Source organism: Poecilia mexicana, unplaced genomic scaffold (genome assembly GCF_051168715.1).
Source record: "Poecilia mexicana isolate PSO_F unplaced genomic scaffold, ASM5116871v1 scaffold_5, whole genome shotgun sequence".
In the NCBI taxonomy this organism is placed as follows: Eukaryota; Metazoa; Chordata; class Actinopteri; order Cyprinodontiformes; family Poeciliidae; genus Poecilia; species Poecilia mexicana.
In genome coordinates this window covers 10,761,534-10,776,504 of record NW_028263374.1, presented here as the reverse complement: position 1 = coordinate 10,776,504, position 14,971 = coordinate 10,761,534, and the positions used below count along the sequence as shown (strand labels likewise).

The 14,971-nt window shown below is 38.3% G+C and overlaps 1 protein-coding gene across 2 annotated transcripts in view; it reads right to left on the bottom strand.

Moving 5' to 3' along the window:
• Nucleotides 1-1,354: 1,354 nt before the first annotated feature.
• The window catches only part of kif21b (kinesin family member 21B), a 67,245-nt gene continuing 53,628 nt past the window's right edge, over nucleotides 1,355-14,971 (bottom strand). The window contains exons 32-33 of one of the 2 annotated variants that reach the window (XM_014986319.2): nucleotides 11,024-11,223; nucleotides 1,355-8,620 (exon numbers count right to left, since the gene is read on the bottom strand). In XM_014986319.2, coding sequence (XP_014841805.2) covers nucleotides 8,572-8,620; nucleotides 11,024-11,223 — 249 coding nt within the window. In that variant the 3' untranslated portion in view covers nucleotides 1,355-8,571. Of the gene's footprint in view, nucleotides 8,621-9,003; nucleotides 10,262-11,023; nucleotides 11,224-14,971 lie in introns of those variants that run through there. The other variant, XM_088005509.1, reaches the window with a different exon arrangement.

The following is a 14,971-nucleotide window of genomic DNA, read 5'->3' as shown; positions in this document are numbered from 1 at the left end:
CCAAGACTTTAAAGTTGATCATGAGGGATGCTCTCCATTAGAATCTGACTTAACCTAAGCTTTTTTCTTTTTTTTTTTGCAAAGTCAAATTGGTAAAAACACAACTTTCTGGATTTGCAAACTACAAGGACAAAAAGTGTTTCTATACTGTTGACTCTGGGGTAAGAATTCGAACACACAGCAACATCAATAGTCAACAGACAAAAATCGACTTGGCAAATGCTGTGTAGTTGTGTATGTAAAGTTCTGACCTATGTGGAAAAATGACCTAAAAAAAAAAAACAGTGTCAGAAATACTGATGTAAAAATGAACAGGAAGAATGATGGATATGTTTTCTTCCTCTACGCTAAGAGTAAAGGTTTTTGAAGTTACAAGGTGATTGGCATTGTCTGTCAGACACTGATGGATCAGCTTGCACACACAGGGTGAGTGGAGGAACGCTGTGCGTGTGTGTGTGTGGGAGAGAGAGACAGATTCAGATGCATTCAAGTGAACTTTCAAAAGTTTGTTTTTTTGGAGAAAGCAGTCGGAGCACATGCAGCTGGGATGTGACTGGCTCTGTGCATGGCTGTTTATTTGTCACAGGCATCTTCAGACGGGTTTTGCCTCCTCCGAGACGTTAATGGCCGTCGTATATCACAGTGCTTGCGTCCCCCATCGTGGCTGAGACAGGCGCAGCCTGACACAAGTTAATGATCAGAGTTTGCAAAGGAAATGAAGATTGATGGGATTCGAGTCTGTATTTCTGCCCCTGAAATGGAAAGAAATGCACCAGGGTGAGGAATACCTCCTATATGTACATGACGTGTTTCATGGTGGGTTTGTCTGCTTATCCAAAGTGATATATTTTATGTTGTTAGCAGCTTTCATATCAAGTTATGTAAAATACACAGTTAGGTAATTACTATAAAATAAACCATTTAATCTGATTATAAAAAAAATGATCATCATAAAAATGGCACTACATATTTCTGTTTTTTCATAGATTAAAATATTAAATCTTTTACATTAATTATTGGAACACAGAAATACAACTTAAATATATTCTGGAAATATAGCCTCCAGACATATATTTAAGCTATATTTTCCAGAATATAGCTTCTGGGGGAAAAAAAGATACAAAGCAAAACTGAAATGTTTTCATAAATGTAACCATACCCGTTCAAATGTCTTTAAATGTTTTCATTCTATTATTTACATTGTTCCTAGATTTATTCTATATAAATAATTTTGGTGAAACATCCGACTTATGTTGGACAGCATAAAGCTACACAATGTATTTAAATACCTGGTTACAAAAAAGCAAGAAAAATGTATTCAACATGCAAAATTAAAATGTCCAAAAAACAGAAATTGGTTTGAATTCATTTATTGGATTCTTCTTTAAATATTTATTTACACTATTCACAAGTAATTGTACATGGCTTCATTACATGCATATTGTCATATACAAAAACTGTACAGACATTTACACTACCGAGGGCTCAGTGCGTGCAACAGAAGACACACCTTGCCTCTGAACCTACTTTTTTTTTCTTTTTTTTTAATCCTAACATATTTCACAGATATTGTGTTAGCATGACACACGAACCTGGATGAAATCTACTAAAGCAGCTGTAAGAGAAGATGCGTGTTGAAGTGTGGCAGAGTAGCCAAGTGCTCTCTCGATCAAGAGCCCACATGATGGTGTGTAAATGCCATTCCATCCCCTCAGCAGCCCCAAGCAAAGTCGCAGCCCTTTTCTGCCAGGATGATAAAGTAAGCAGAAGTACTTACTGGCTCAAAACAGAACTGAAGGACAAGCCGCAATCCCAAAAAGCACATCTAAGCAGATTCATGAGTTTTGGTCAAAAGTCCTTAATATACTTTGTTTTTACAGGCAGTCAGGAGATTTGGCTGAGGCACAACGCCAACGCTAAGAACTTTAGTGAAGCTTCAGTTTTGTGAAACATTAGATCTTTCTATAAAATCCAAACACTGGCTACTCATATCACATTGCTTTTTTTTTCTATTATTATTATTTGTTAGAATATGTCTGGAAGGTTGTATGCTATCAATATTAAATTTAAAATAACTATCAATAACAACTCTGTAAGGCAAAAAAAACAGAAATTGCCTATTTCATTTGGAAATAGAGTAATTTTACTCAATGGGTAATATTAAAGCGATAGTTGGTTTGTTGCTTAGTGGTATTTGAGTAGTCAGTGGATTACCTGTAGTAGACAACAGTGACATTAATCTTAAGCCTTGAAAACCAGGCTGAAGTTATCATGAGAGAATCAAGCTAACGGGCACGGGGTAGTCCTGATTTTTTTACTCATCTCTTACTTCTTGTAGAAACATATAATTGTGAGCTTTGCTGGAAACGATACTTTCCCTTTTTTGAGCTGATGTTACAAATTTACAACTAAAAATGAAAAATGTGTCACAGGACACAGCATTTCATTTTCTCTGACATTATCTTACCAGAGGGAAAAAAAAAAAAAAAAGCTTCCTACAATTTCACAGAAGGCCAGTGTTGAGCTTGGTGTGACGTTTTCAGGCAAGTAACTTTCATATTACTACGTGAGGTTATGTTGTGGATTTGTAGGTTGTTTTAATCAGCTGGATCCGCAGCGACTTGCCAGTCCGCTAGAGTCACTGTGGAAAGAGCAAGCTTTTGGTTTTTGTGTCAGTAACACAGACCATGATCAGCTGAAATAAAAAAATAAAAACTGCATCATACTTAGGTCTCTGTGAAGTTGTAGACAAAACATTGTTTCACATTGATATGAAAATTTTCATTTTAAGCCGTTTAAAATAGCTAAAGTCAGCTAAAACAGGGGAGCACATCTATATAGCTTGTTAGTCATCCAACACTCAGGATTTACATAATTTTTCTACAAGCTCATGGAGTTATGATGTGTAAAGGAGCCATTAGGCATGATAACTCTACAGAACCTCACTTCTACTCTCTGGAATTAATCTCTAACGTTAGCACTATTATTTATTTATTTTTTATCTTAGATCTGTGTTGCTATGGAAACTGAAGGAGCTAAACATTTCTCCAAACAAAACCCACACTTCCCCAGTTTATTCTTAAAACTTCACTAACAGGTAAAACGTCTTCTTAACGCCCAAATTCCAGACCTAAACAGACTTGGCCGATTAGCAGTGGCACATCTTAAACAACTCCAGTCCACAGTCAGCATAACAAGGAGAACGGCAACGTAAACAAGTTTTACGTGCAAAAGTGTACTCACAACAAATATGCCATCTAAAATAGGAATATTGTTTTTTTTTTGACATTCCAAACAATGAAAGGAATACATCTTTACTGAGCCTGCGCAGCATTTAGCTTGATTTCCCCCATGAGAACTTCTCACTTTTTCTCCAAACCGTGTCAACCGTTCAACACAACCCTACCTTAAAACAGATTAAATATCCCTTTCAGAAGAATTCTGTTTTGGTTTATCTGTATTTGTCCAAACCTTTCAGCATAGTGTTTCCGTGTTATTATTAGAAAATGACTGTGCTTCTCCAGACAGTGGAGTTCGTCACGTGTACCGACAATAAATCAGGATGCTGAGGTTTACCACTGAGCTGGGGGGGCGACCAGTGTTGGGCATTTAAACAAATAAATGCATGCTGCGTTCAAAGCCGCCCACTGCTTACTTCTGACTCATTTTTTAAGACTTATTGCAGTATGCTCTGGGAGGCTTAACCTGTAAAAGGTTCCAGCAAGTATCTCTTAATGTTTTTTTTTCAAAATACCAGCGATTTGGATAAATTTGCATGATCTACCAAGGATGACATTTTACTTGACAGTTAGATAAATTACATTACAATGTTTCTTTCATCAATTCCCAAGCTTTTTTCTTTTTTTTTTTTTCACCAGACATTTAAGCACTTTGCTTTGCGGTATGCAGCTAGTGAGGTAGACTGTTCCACTGATGTTTTTTTTACCTCATTCTAACGTTTTAAGATATTTCCAGCATTCTTGAGAAGTTGCCTATTTTGTATTGCATGAATCAGAACCCTTAGCAAGATTAGCATACATTCCTGACTGCGTAGTAGACAGTTTAACGTGGTTTGTGGTCATTATTGACAACTGAACTTGAATATCAAGACACAACTAAGAAAAAGAAGATAAAGTCTCCTGGTCATCTATAAAGTTGTGTTATGCCCTAAAATGGGATTAAAAAGCAAATCTGAAAGCAAGGACTACCTTTTTTCATCATATAATATTTCTTAGACATAATATGATAACTTACTTCTAAACCTACAGTAGATTTAAACAGGTGTGCTTTTTTTTTTAGGACATTGTCTGCATTTTTTTTTATAAGGCAAGATAAAAACATGGCTTCATCTACATCTACAAAACAGGGTGTAAAGTGTTTGCAGCAAGTGTGTTTTCCCAAAGTGCTCGTAAATCCTAAATTGCAGAGATCAATCTGAGACCAACTGATCTGAAAGAAGTCAGTTAAACTCAAATTCAATGCTATGATGCTTAAAAAAACAAATCATATGGTACAATTATTTACACATCGAGTAATGGGGAGGTGCTGAATAGTCAGAAGTGTCAGAGCTTGGGGTCCATAGAAAACAGTAAAAGGTGCATCTCAATAGCTTAGAATATATTCAAAAAGGTTTTGTTTCGTAATAATTTGTAAAAGTAAAACTCTTGATGTATCATTCTGTGAATCTGTTATGAACTTTGCTGTACAACCATGTTGAAGCTGCAGTTTTCTTTTTTTTTTTTTTTTACTCAAGACTCTTAATGATGCAGCACTCTGTAAACAGCCAGTTCCTTTAAAAATGACCTTTCAGGGCTTAAGGTCCTTATTGAGGCTGTCCATGACTGTCTGCTGGACAACTCTCAAATATGCAGTCTTATGACCATAACTGTTTCATCCTTTTTCATTATTGGCTTTAAAATTAAAATATCTAATTTTCTGACAAGCTTTGTGAGAAAAAAAATCCACACCATATTCAAAAGACTGAAGAGTACAATCACCAAAATGAATAGATAAACCTGTAACAAATCCTTTGAGTACACAAGTTTCACCTTTCAATAATATTTAAATCTATTAAGATGCACCACGTAAACTCTTTGCATGGTCTGAGTAACTCTTATTCTTGGCATGCTGTTCAGAGTCCAGGAAAAAATAACCATGTCAATGATAATAAATAATCACTTAGATCAGCAACATACAGACAACACAGTCACCCACTGAACAGCGATGTTTGAAGAGGTTAAATCAACGAGTCGGCACTACTGACATCACAAACCCTTTAGCAAATGTACAAGCGATGGGCAGCAGATTATCTGAAGCTGTGGAACTACAAAGCCTCTAAAAACGAGCAGAAGTCTAAAAAAACTGGAAAAAGAAAGAGATAACCTTGTATTTTCACTGCTATCACTCTGAACCTGGACTGATGGTGAGCAGGGTCAGTTAGGCTAATTGGCACAGAAAAACGCAGTGAAGGGCTCAACAGATTGATGGTCAAGGTTTCCTACTCTTTTCCTCTGTGGAAGTTCATTACCCTGCTAACGACCACATTGTTGTACCAGTCACTCCAGCTTTACAGGACAGATACTTACATATATTACATACTGTACACATTTTAAAGATGTCATTATGGTAAAAAAAAAAAAACAACAACAAACAAACAAACAAAAAAAAAAAACAATATATATCAGTGCACATATTCAAGGCATTCAGTTTTGGCCAGTTTGGGAAGGTGCTGTGTAAAACTGGCACAGTACATAGATAAGAAGTAAAGGGCATCAAATGGAAGAGTGAAACATGGAAAATGAGGATTTCACAAAGTTTATGTATGAAACACCGACAGTACCATTTCTGTTCAAAATAATAATATTCTCACAAACAAGGCATTTGGTTGGTAGAAAAAGCTAGTTCGCAGGGTCACATTATGACTAAAGTTTGAAATCATCCTTCAACATATACCTGAGTTTCTAAATATTATTCAAGACCACGCTTTGTTAGCGTCATCGGTAACACTTTATTTGAAGGGGGGTGAATAAGACTGTCATGACACTGTCATAAACATGACATAACACCTGTCATGAACATGAATAAGCCTTCATGAATATTTATGACTGTTGTCATAAAGCGTCATTCGGTTAATTATGACACTTTTAATACAAAGTTGACATTATCCAAAATGTCTGTTATGACAACTTGACATTAACCAAGAAATCATTACTGTTTAAACTTTACCTTTAATAACATAAAGTTACCTGATTTTTAAAGTTCAATCAATAATACTTTTATAACAAATTTATATCAATAATGATTTCTTGGTTAATGTCAAGTTGTCATAACAAAGACATTTTGAATAATGTCAACTTTGTATTAAAAGTGTCATAATTTACCGAATGACGCTTTATGACAACAGTCATAAATATTCATGAAGGCTTATTCATGTTCATGACAGGTTTTTATGACAGTGTCATGTCAGTTTTATTCACCCCCCTTCAAATAAAGTGTTACCGAATCATCATGTTTTTATCCCCTAAGCAGAACACTACAACCAAGAAAATTGCTTTTGGCGAGTTTAAGCAGCTTCAGATTCATGTTGGACACATGAAGCAGCAGCAGGACGTTTAACAGGAAACTTGTTTGTTTTTTTTTCCTACTTACTTCTCCTCTGAACTCGGTTTTCTGATCCAAGCATCACTCGTAATTTAACTACATACTGTTCGACTCTGGGTCTTCTGCGAGGAAAAGTGCACCAAATGAGCAAAAACATGGTTTCTCAAAACAGATATTGCTAAGCAGAACATGACTAGCAGACATAAACTGTTTTTTTTTGTTTGTTTGTTTTGTTTTGTTGGTTTTTTTTTTAAATCAAGCAGTAAGACATATGAGTGGCAGGAAGCTTGAAATTTATCCCAGCTTTTTTTTTTTTTTTTTTTTTTTGGAGTGTTTAGCAAAAGGTAGGATATAATGGAATTAGTTGGAGCTATTTTCAGTATTAGGAGGTGTCGGGCAACAAAAAGGCAATGGAGTCGACTTTTAGAGCATGCTGCAGCCCCTAAGACTGTAAGTCTCTGTTATTATGGAGACTCTAAATCAACACAGTGAAAGATGCCAAGTCGCATCAAACAAGATGGATAGCCGAAACATCCTCTCAGACTGTTTATTTATCCGTGGCATGTGCATATGTGCGTGTTGCCCACACGCCTAATCTGCCACATAAACAGATTTGTACATCAGTGCACAGGCGCAGGAAGTTTATTCCTGCTTGAAAGTGTAGCAGCTAAATGGTGGGTGGAAGAAAACTGGGAATCCAAAAAAAAAAATAAGAGAGGGGAAAAGAAAAGAATCCCTCTCAGTGATGACCTACTTTCACGCAAGAAATCTTGCCTGAAAAGCAGCTGGAAGAGCCGAGCTCTAATTAAATTGGCTTCTGGGAGAAGTTTAGAAGCTGGAAAGAAGGTGGACTCCAAAGTTAGGTCAGTGCGAAGCGCAACCTTAAAAAAAAAAAAAAAAAGGAACAGGCAGAGACAGAAAGTGTTGGAGTGGGCTTTCGAATGATAAATGGCAAAAACGGCTCCCGTGCTGCAGATTGACAGCGTTGCGATCCGACATTTTGGCCGCGGTGTAATACCTGCCACACATGTCCGCGAGGAGCGCTCATGTTGTCAGCAAACTGCACGTCTTTTTTCTTACTTTGGCTGCAGTTTGCTTTTTCCAGAACAGATAATAAGATTCGGTCATGGTCCTGCTGGACCGACGCCAACATCCATATCTGTTCTGCAACCAGACGGTGTGATTGCCAGGGGGGCCCCACACAGGACCCATCCACACAGTGATAGTGATTAAATGAATGACTTAGAAACATAAAGCACCAAGTGTTTCCGCACAAAGACCTGTAAAAAATGTTTGTTTGTTTTTTGTTTGTTTTTTTACACACCTCAGGTCAGAGTTCAAAACGAGTGAGGTAGGAAAAACAATAAATTAGAAATTATGATAACAAAAAAAACACAAACATGACAAAACAATCAGTCATACACCTGCTAAAACTGGATACCAATTAGTGGTAGTCTGTCATTTTCCAGTGACGTTTTGAGCAGCAGTCCACCAATCCACTGCCGTGACCGTTTAATGCAATTATCCAATGTGCTCAATATCTATGCAGCCCAAATGTTTGTGAGACGGTCCCTAATACTGCAGTCCAGCAGATACATGAGCAGATTCATCTCTCACTTGCCTGAAACCTTGGTGAAAGAACAGAAGGACACTTTCATTTAGTACCAGGCTGCAGGTGGTTGTTTTCGTGTCAGGTGAGAAATTGTTTTGCTTGGCGGAGGCTTCACCAGGCTGACAACATTTATCTCCAAGTAGCACCACAGCAGAATGGCACTTTGAAAGTTGGCAGTAAAAAAAAAAAAAAAAAATTTCTGAAAGGCAATATTTTTTGACTTTCCGGTCCACCGTTTTTCTGCATGATCCACACCTTGATTGCCTTGGAAACTGCGACTGAGGCGTCACATCGTGTCGCTGGAAGCGGCTGCTGTTGCAGCAAGATGGCTGACAGAGGATACACAGTCACTTTGCTTCTCACCTCTTCCTCCACACCTTTGACAGCCAGATCTTCACCGTCTTGTCGCTGGAGAGGAAGAGAGGGAGAGGGGAGGGACGATGAGCGAAGTAATAAAAGCAAGGAGAGCAAAACAAACGGAGGAAAAAAACAACAGACGAACACCTCAAAGTGCACTTCACTAATGTAACACGCTCAACACACACATAATTAAAAAACATGTTTCACAAAGTCAGTAACTCTTCACCGAAAAGCCAGCCTGCATTGTCATGAAAACTCAAACAACATGGCGTAGTTTCATCTTCTTGTTCCGCTTTGGCACATACACATCCACCATCTTCACGTAAATAAGGTAAAGTCCGTCATTAGTTCCTTTGGAGAAGTTTGAACTCAGTAACACAATGAACTTCAAGAGAGAACAGTTCATCCATGTCATAATTAAATGCCCTCTATAAGGGAGTGAATGCAAATTTTAACTGAAAAACTTTAAATCAAACTTTAGCTAATTTGCAAAAACATGTGCCTCTTTGTTCACTTTAAACCAAACAATACAGACTTTTGGTTTATAACTGGATTCTGTTATAAGAGCCTTCTGCTGGTTTGCATCTGAAAGCTTCTCCAAAGCTAGCGTGTGCGAGCAGAAGGGGAAACATTAACTTCCAGATGAACTGAAAACCTGGGCCGCTGTCACCCTGGATTTGTCCAGGAAGCTTTGATTGGGCAACTCTCACAAGTTCATTTAGTTTGGTTCCCTTTCACACTGCAGCGTTCAAACCAGATCCAACACCTGGACATCATGCCGTTACAACAGCTGCTCATTGGGGCGCTGTCACAAAACTCTGTCTGATGCGAGCCGCGGGTGAGGCAGCGAGGTATTGAGCATGTTGCTCTGTGTATGAGAGATCAATGCAGCAGTAAAAAAAAAAAACAAAAAAAAAAACCCTGCGGGGAGTGAGAGACTACAGCGTGCTGCTGGGGTTACACAGATGATGAGAGCACTGTTCCCCATCTGCTTGACCGCGGTGTTTGCATGGCTCTCTGTACGGGTCTGCAAGGGTCCATTTCATGAAATTTTATTAACAACCACAAGCAACTTGAATTTTTGTGACTGCATGTGGCCATGTGAACAGAAATCTATCCAAGAGCAAAGGGGAAAATGGTAGGAGTGACTGATTTTGGCAATATTTTGATCTGCTGCCTTTAAATTTCTACCCGACACTAAACTCGTTACTTTGCTAAAAGTCGACTATGAAACAGAGCGATACATCCACAGCATATAAACAATTATTTGTGTACATGCAACAAATTGGATTGAGATCGTTATACCCTGTTGTCCTTGATGTGGCAACTGACCTACATAACATAACTACAAAAGTAAAAGGAAAGATTCTTTAAAGCCAAACAGAGAAGGATTTTAAAAGAAACCAAAAACGAAAAGAGCACAAAATGAAAAACAGGGCAGAAAGACAAAGAAAAAGAATTAAAAGGGTGGATTTCAGGTACAAAGCTGAAGAAATTTCAAAGTTGGGGAAATACAAACAACAGGAAGAGAAGAATGATCGGCTAAGAGAATACCAGAGGAAAGGAGGTTCGGTGTGCAGAGGACACAATCAGGGGAGACTGGTGGCTCTGCCCTTGATGGCCAGGACCCGACGAGGAAGACATGGGGTCAAGCCTGGCACATAGTTCCACAACTTCACCCTGCAGTCACTGGGGTCCACGGGAGGAGGAGGAGGAGGAGTTGGAGGTGAAAGGAGAAAAGCAAAGTGCGGAGGAAACAGTTGGTTGCAGTGAGGATGGCGATGGAGCAAGAGAACAACAGGAGATGATTAATAAAGTTTAAGATGTGATGAAAGAAGACAGCGAGGAGAAGACCCAGACAGCTAAACCAGCACCATCTTTGTTTCACAATATTATGAAATCAAAGCTGCAGTTCAACACTCTCACCAACTCTGGGCTGAGCTGCTTGTTAGCTCTCGAAATGATTCAGTCTTCCTCAGAAAGATTACTCTTTAGGTAAAGGGCAATCTTTTTACTTCTGATCTTAACATTTTATATTGATGACAATTTGAACTTTATGTCATTTGGCATTTGTAACTCCAAAGCTCTAATTAAATCATGTCCAGAAGACTTCAATAAAGGACTACCTACAAATCATTTTACGTGCATGAACAAACTGGAAACAAGGAAGTACTGGTTGAGGGTCATTTCGAACATACAGTCCCTTGCAAAAGTAATCACTGGTTTACATTTAGTGACATTACAACAGCAAACTTGAAGCTCATTTTGGAGTGTCGGTTTGTAACGTAACCCCTGATCCCCCCCCCACAAAAAATATATCATAATTAAAGCTTTGAAGTGTGTGGCTATATAATGGGTAAAAAGTGAAAAAAAAGTTCCAATAGCTGTGAACATATTTGCAAGAAACTACATAGAGCTGTAAAAGGACACAATATATTTCTTTAAACATACCTGGAGGCTGTAAAGATATGCCTGGAGTTGGTGCATATGGCATTAATGGGGCTGTCATGACCTCTGACCTCTCCTATGGGCGTAAAGTTTTCCACATTCCACACCTTGAGCATGCCGCCCCGACAGGCGCTCAGCAACATGGGCCGGCCGGGTACGTAGGCCAGAGCGCACACCCAGTCCTTGTGGGCATTCGGGATTTGCTGTGAAGTCAGAGCAGACCTGCGTTAGGAGCTGAATAAAGAAATCTAACATTCGATTCAATAATCCAGCAGGATACACTCGACATTTGGGTTGCTGCATTCTTTAAATAACAGCAGACACACATACACGTCCCCGCGTTTCATTTATAATGGAGCAAAAACGAAGTGTCTTGGGAACAACAACATATTCCTTGAATTAAAAGTGCACTTCGTCGTTGCCAGGCAACATAAAAGTACAAGTTTTTTAGAGACCCGCTTTTAGACTGTGCTACGGCTATTCTTAGACGGTGTCTATTCACAGTGTGTTTTACAATGGCTTCAAACAGAATTCATGAGCAAGGAATGATCTGTTCACATCAACATGAAGGTCTGTTCTGCAGCAACGCGTGATGAAGGTGGGGACCTGTGAAGCTCGGAGTCCTTTATTTCTCAGGGTGAGCCAAAAGCATCTTAGTTTTACTTAACAATGCAATTCATGGGGGTTTGTATAAGTTAAATCTTTGCCCTCAAATGGTCTTTGCTATTTTATTTCGTAAGGCTGTTTTTTTTTTTTGCCCACAGAAACATCAAACAAAAAGCCTCTGATTGGATATAGTTTTTTTTTTTTTTTTAACCCAAGACTGTGATAAATCACTGCAGAGGTAAGATCTCAAACAAAATCAGTTCGCCCTTTTCCCTCTAAAACACAGAGCAAACACAGAGAGAGCAATTTAAATTTTATGCAGGGCTTTATTAAACTTTTATGACTCGTACAGTTTGGGGTTTTAATGTTGTTCTATAATTGCATTCATCTCAGCCACCAGGGCGGCACATTAAGGTAGCTCGGAGCAGAGGAACACACACCGAGGAAGACTGCTTTTCTAAATTAATCCCCTTCTTTTTCTTACACGTCTGTCATCTGTCACTGCCGATTTCATACATGTTTTTTATTTGCTTTTAATGAAAATACACTTAAAGGATTTCTCAGAATCTGTCATGGTTGAGACTTGTGCAGTAGATGTAATTTATTTTCCTGTTTAGTTTTCACCCACTGTATGCCTTTAGATGTAAAGACATGCTTTTTCTAATAAATAAAAAAAAACACTGTACAGTTAGATCATCTTGATGCAGCACCTTCCTTGCCTATTACAACTGCAGGTAAATATAAATTTCACAAGAGCATGTAACCATAGATTACGTGCATAATCCTCTATTTTACACAACTGAATGGAAAAGTGCATGAAATGTTACCAAATGCAAACTATTACTACTATTTTGGTTTTACTTTGAGCAGATCTTTGGCTGCTGCAAGTGCAACACGTCCCTCCGTTTCTGCAGAAGACATGGTGGTTGCAGCACCATGCTATGGGGATGTTTTTTCTGTCTAACTGGGTAACTAGTCTATATAAAGGGTAATAGGACAACAGCCAAATACAAAGAATTGATTTAATAAAACAATAGAATGCATTAGAAATGGGCTGCATAGTTTGTGTTGGGATATCACACAAAATATCCAAAATTTGTGACTGTAACAACAAAATGGGGCGTGAATACTTTTTGCTGTTTTCATCTATTTAACTTGATTCCATTTAAACAATTTTAAAACATGTGTGAAAGTTCAACGTAGGCTTCACTATCAATTGTTGGCAAGGAGGGGGGGAAAGCATATGTGGTGCATGATTATGCATAAACAGAAATGTTGAGAAACGGTGCAGAACGACCTGAACGAGACTTGATAAATCTACATTAACACTCGCTGTGGTAGCTTTACACATAAAGGTGAGAATCTGTCAAATCTTTTAAACACCTTACAGAGAATAATACCACACAGCAATAACAACAGTTACATAAACACTTATTACTCGGCAAAGCCGCGCACACACACTGTCAGCTGTTTGGGAAGGCTATATTGGGACATTTATCATGTCGGGTAGTGTGGGATCCACTAGACTGCAGTCTTGAGTAATTATAAGAATATTACTTCACATATTCCTCGAGGAAAAGAACAACAGAGGCTTCTTTTTATGGTGCTGGACAGGGCACAGCAGCTCCCAGTAATAATCCTGAAGAAGGCAGAGTTTCAGAGTCCACTGTAATATGTTACATTATTATACCCAAAGCCACAATTTGATCCCATTACATAATTATACAGAGATCGCTGAGTCGGGAGAAGGCTGTAAAATGGATGGTGTTGGCTGCTTCACAAATGCGGTTAAGGTCATAAGCTACAGTCCGCAGCAAAGAGAAAGCTGATTTAATTCCAGCTCTGGAAAGGAATAATTACGTCCTGTGATTTGGCTTTGTCTGTTTGAATAAACAAAAGGCGAAACAGAAGTTATGCAAAACAAACTGGGGAAAGTGATGTGCATGCAAATGAGTAAAACCACATCCGCCCACAAGCTGGTACGATTATGCATTATTAACAAACGCAGACAGCAGAGGATACACAGGAGACGGTGGAGAATCGCAGGAACAAAGCGCGCTCCTCCACCGCTACCTGTGGCTGAAGTGTGAGCGGGCTCCGAGCTCCCCGCTGTTGACACGCCACTTTCCTGCCACATTACACATGACATCACACACACACACTGCCGGCTACCTCTACACTGCGGGTAAGAGAGACATGAAGGGAGCGCTTGGGTAGCAGGAAGCTGGCCACCAGCTGAGCTTCCAACTGGCTGCTCAGTTCTCCATGGTTTTTACAGAGACCGTTTAAATAAGAACTAAGTCATTTTTAGGAGTGTCTGCATAGAATGCACGTCTCCGAATATGCAAACTGGACAACGACCAAGAAAAAAAAGTTGTGCATTTCATGACTTTTCTTATCAAACAAATCTTTGAAGGCTTATAACGAGTCAGCTGATGGAATTATTTATTTTTCTAACGACGTTTTGTAAATCTTTTAAAATCATGAAAACGAGAAACATCTGGCAAGACAGAAAACGACAAAAACTTGTCTTTTAGGGCCTTTTTTTTTATCATATATTGGTACCAGTAATGAGCAAACAATGTTAAAAGATGTAGTTAGCTTAACTTCAGTATGGTAGATTTAAAGCAATTCAAGTTATACCAATAAACATTTTATTCATAGTATATTCTTCATTTTGATTTTCTCTACAGTTAAATACTACCTTTTATCAATAAATTTCTATTATGCTATGATAAACTAACGTCCAAGTTGCTCTTCACTCAAAGAGTAAAACAAATTTAACATTAATAGCAAAAGAAAAATTCTCATCTGAACAGTTAAGAATTTAATGTGAAAAAATGTTTTCTTTGATTTATTTAAGCTAATAATGGCTAATCTTAATTATTAATGATACACTTACAGTTTTCCTTGTAATGCTAGAGGCTAACCTAGAAAGTTTTTATTAGCATGCTAAAAATACCAGCAAGTACATCTCAAAGAAATGGAGAGATTTCATCTATACATCTATATATATAAGCATGTTCCCTCATCCTAAGATACAGAAATTATGCCCTGATGTCGCCACATGCAGATAAGCTCTGAGCAGCTTGCAGGGAGTTAAACTATAAAAGGGTAAATATTTCTAAGCTTTCAACCTAAATGATGAGGTGCAGAGTTTTACAGAGTTCTGCTAGTCAGGAAGATGGAGCACAGTTGCGTCACTTAAAGAGTTGCTCCACCGATCAAGAGCTTATGCTTATGTAGTGATGCAGTTCTTCACTATTATAACCAATAAGGGAGATCTTACTGCAGCTATCTACCTTGTTAGCACATTAATTGCAGCACACACTGTATGGAGCAGGC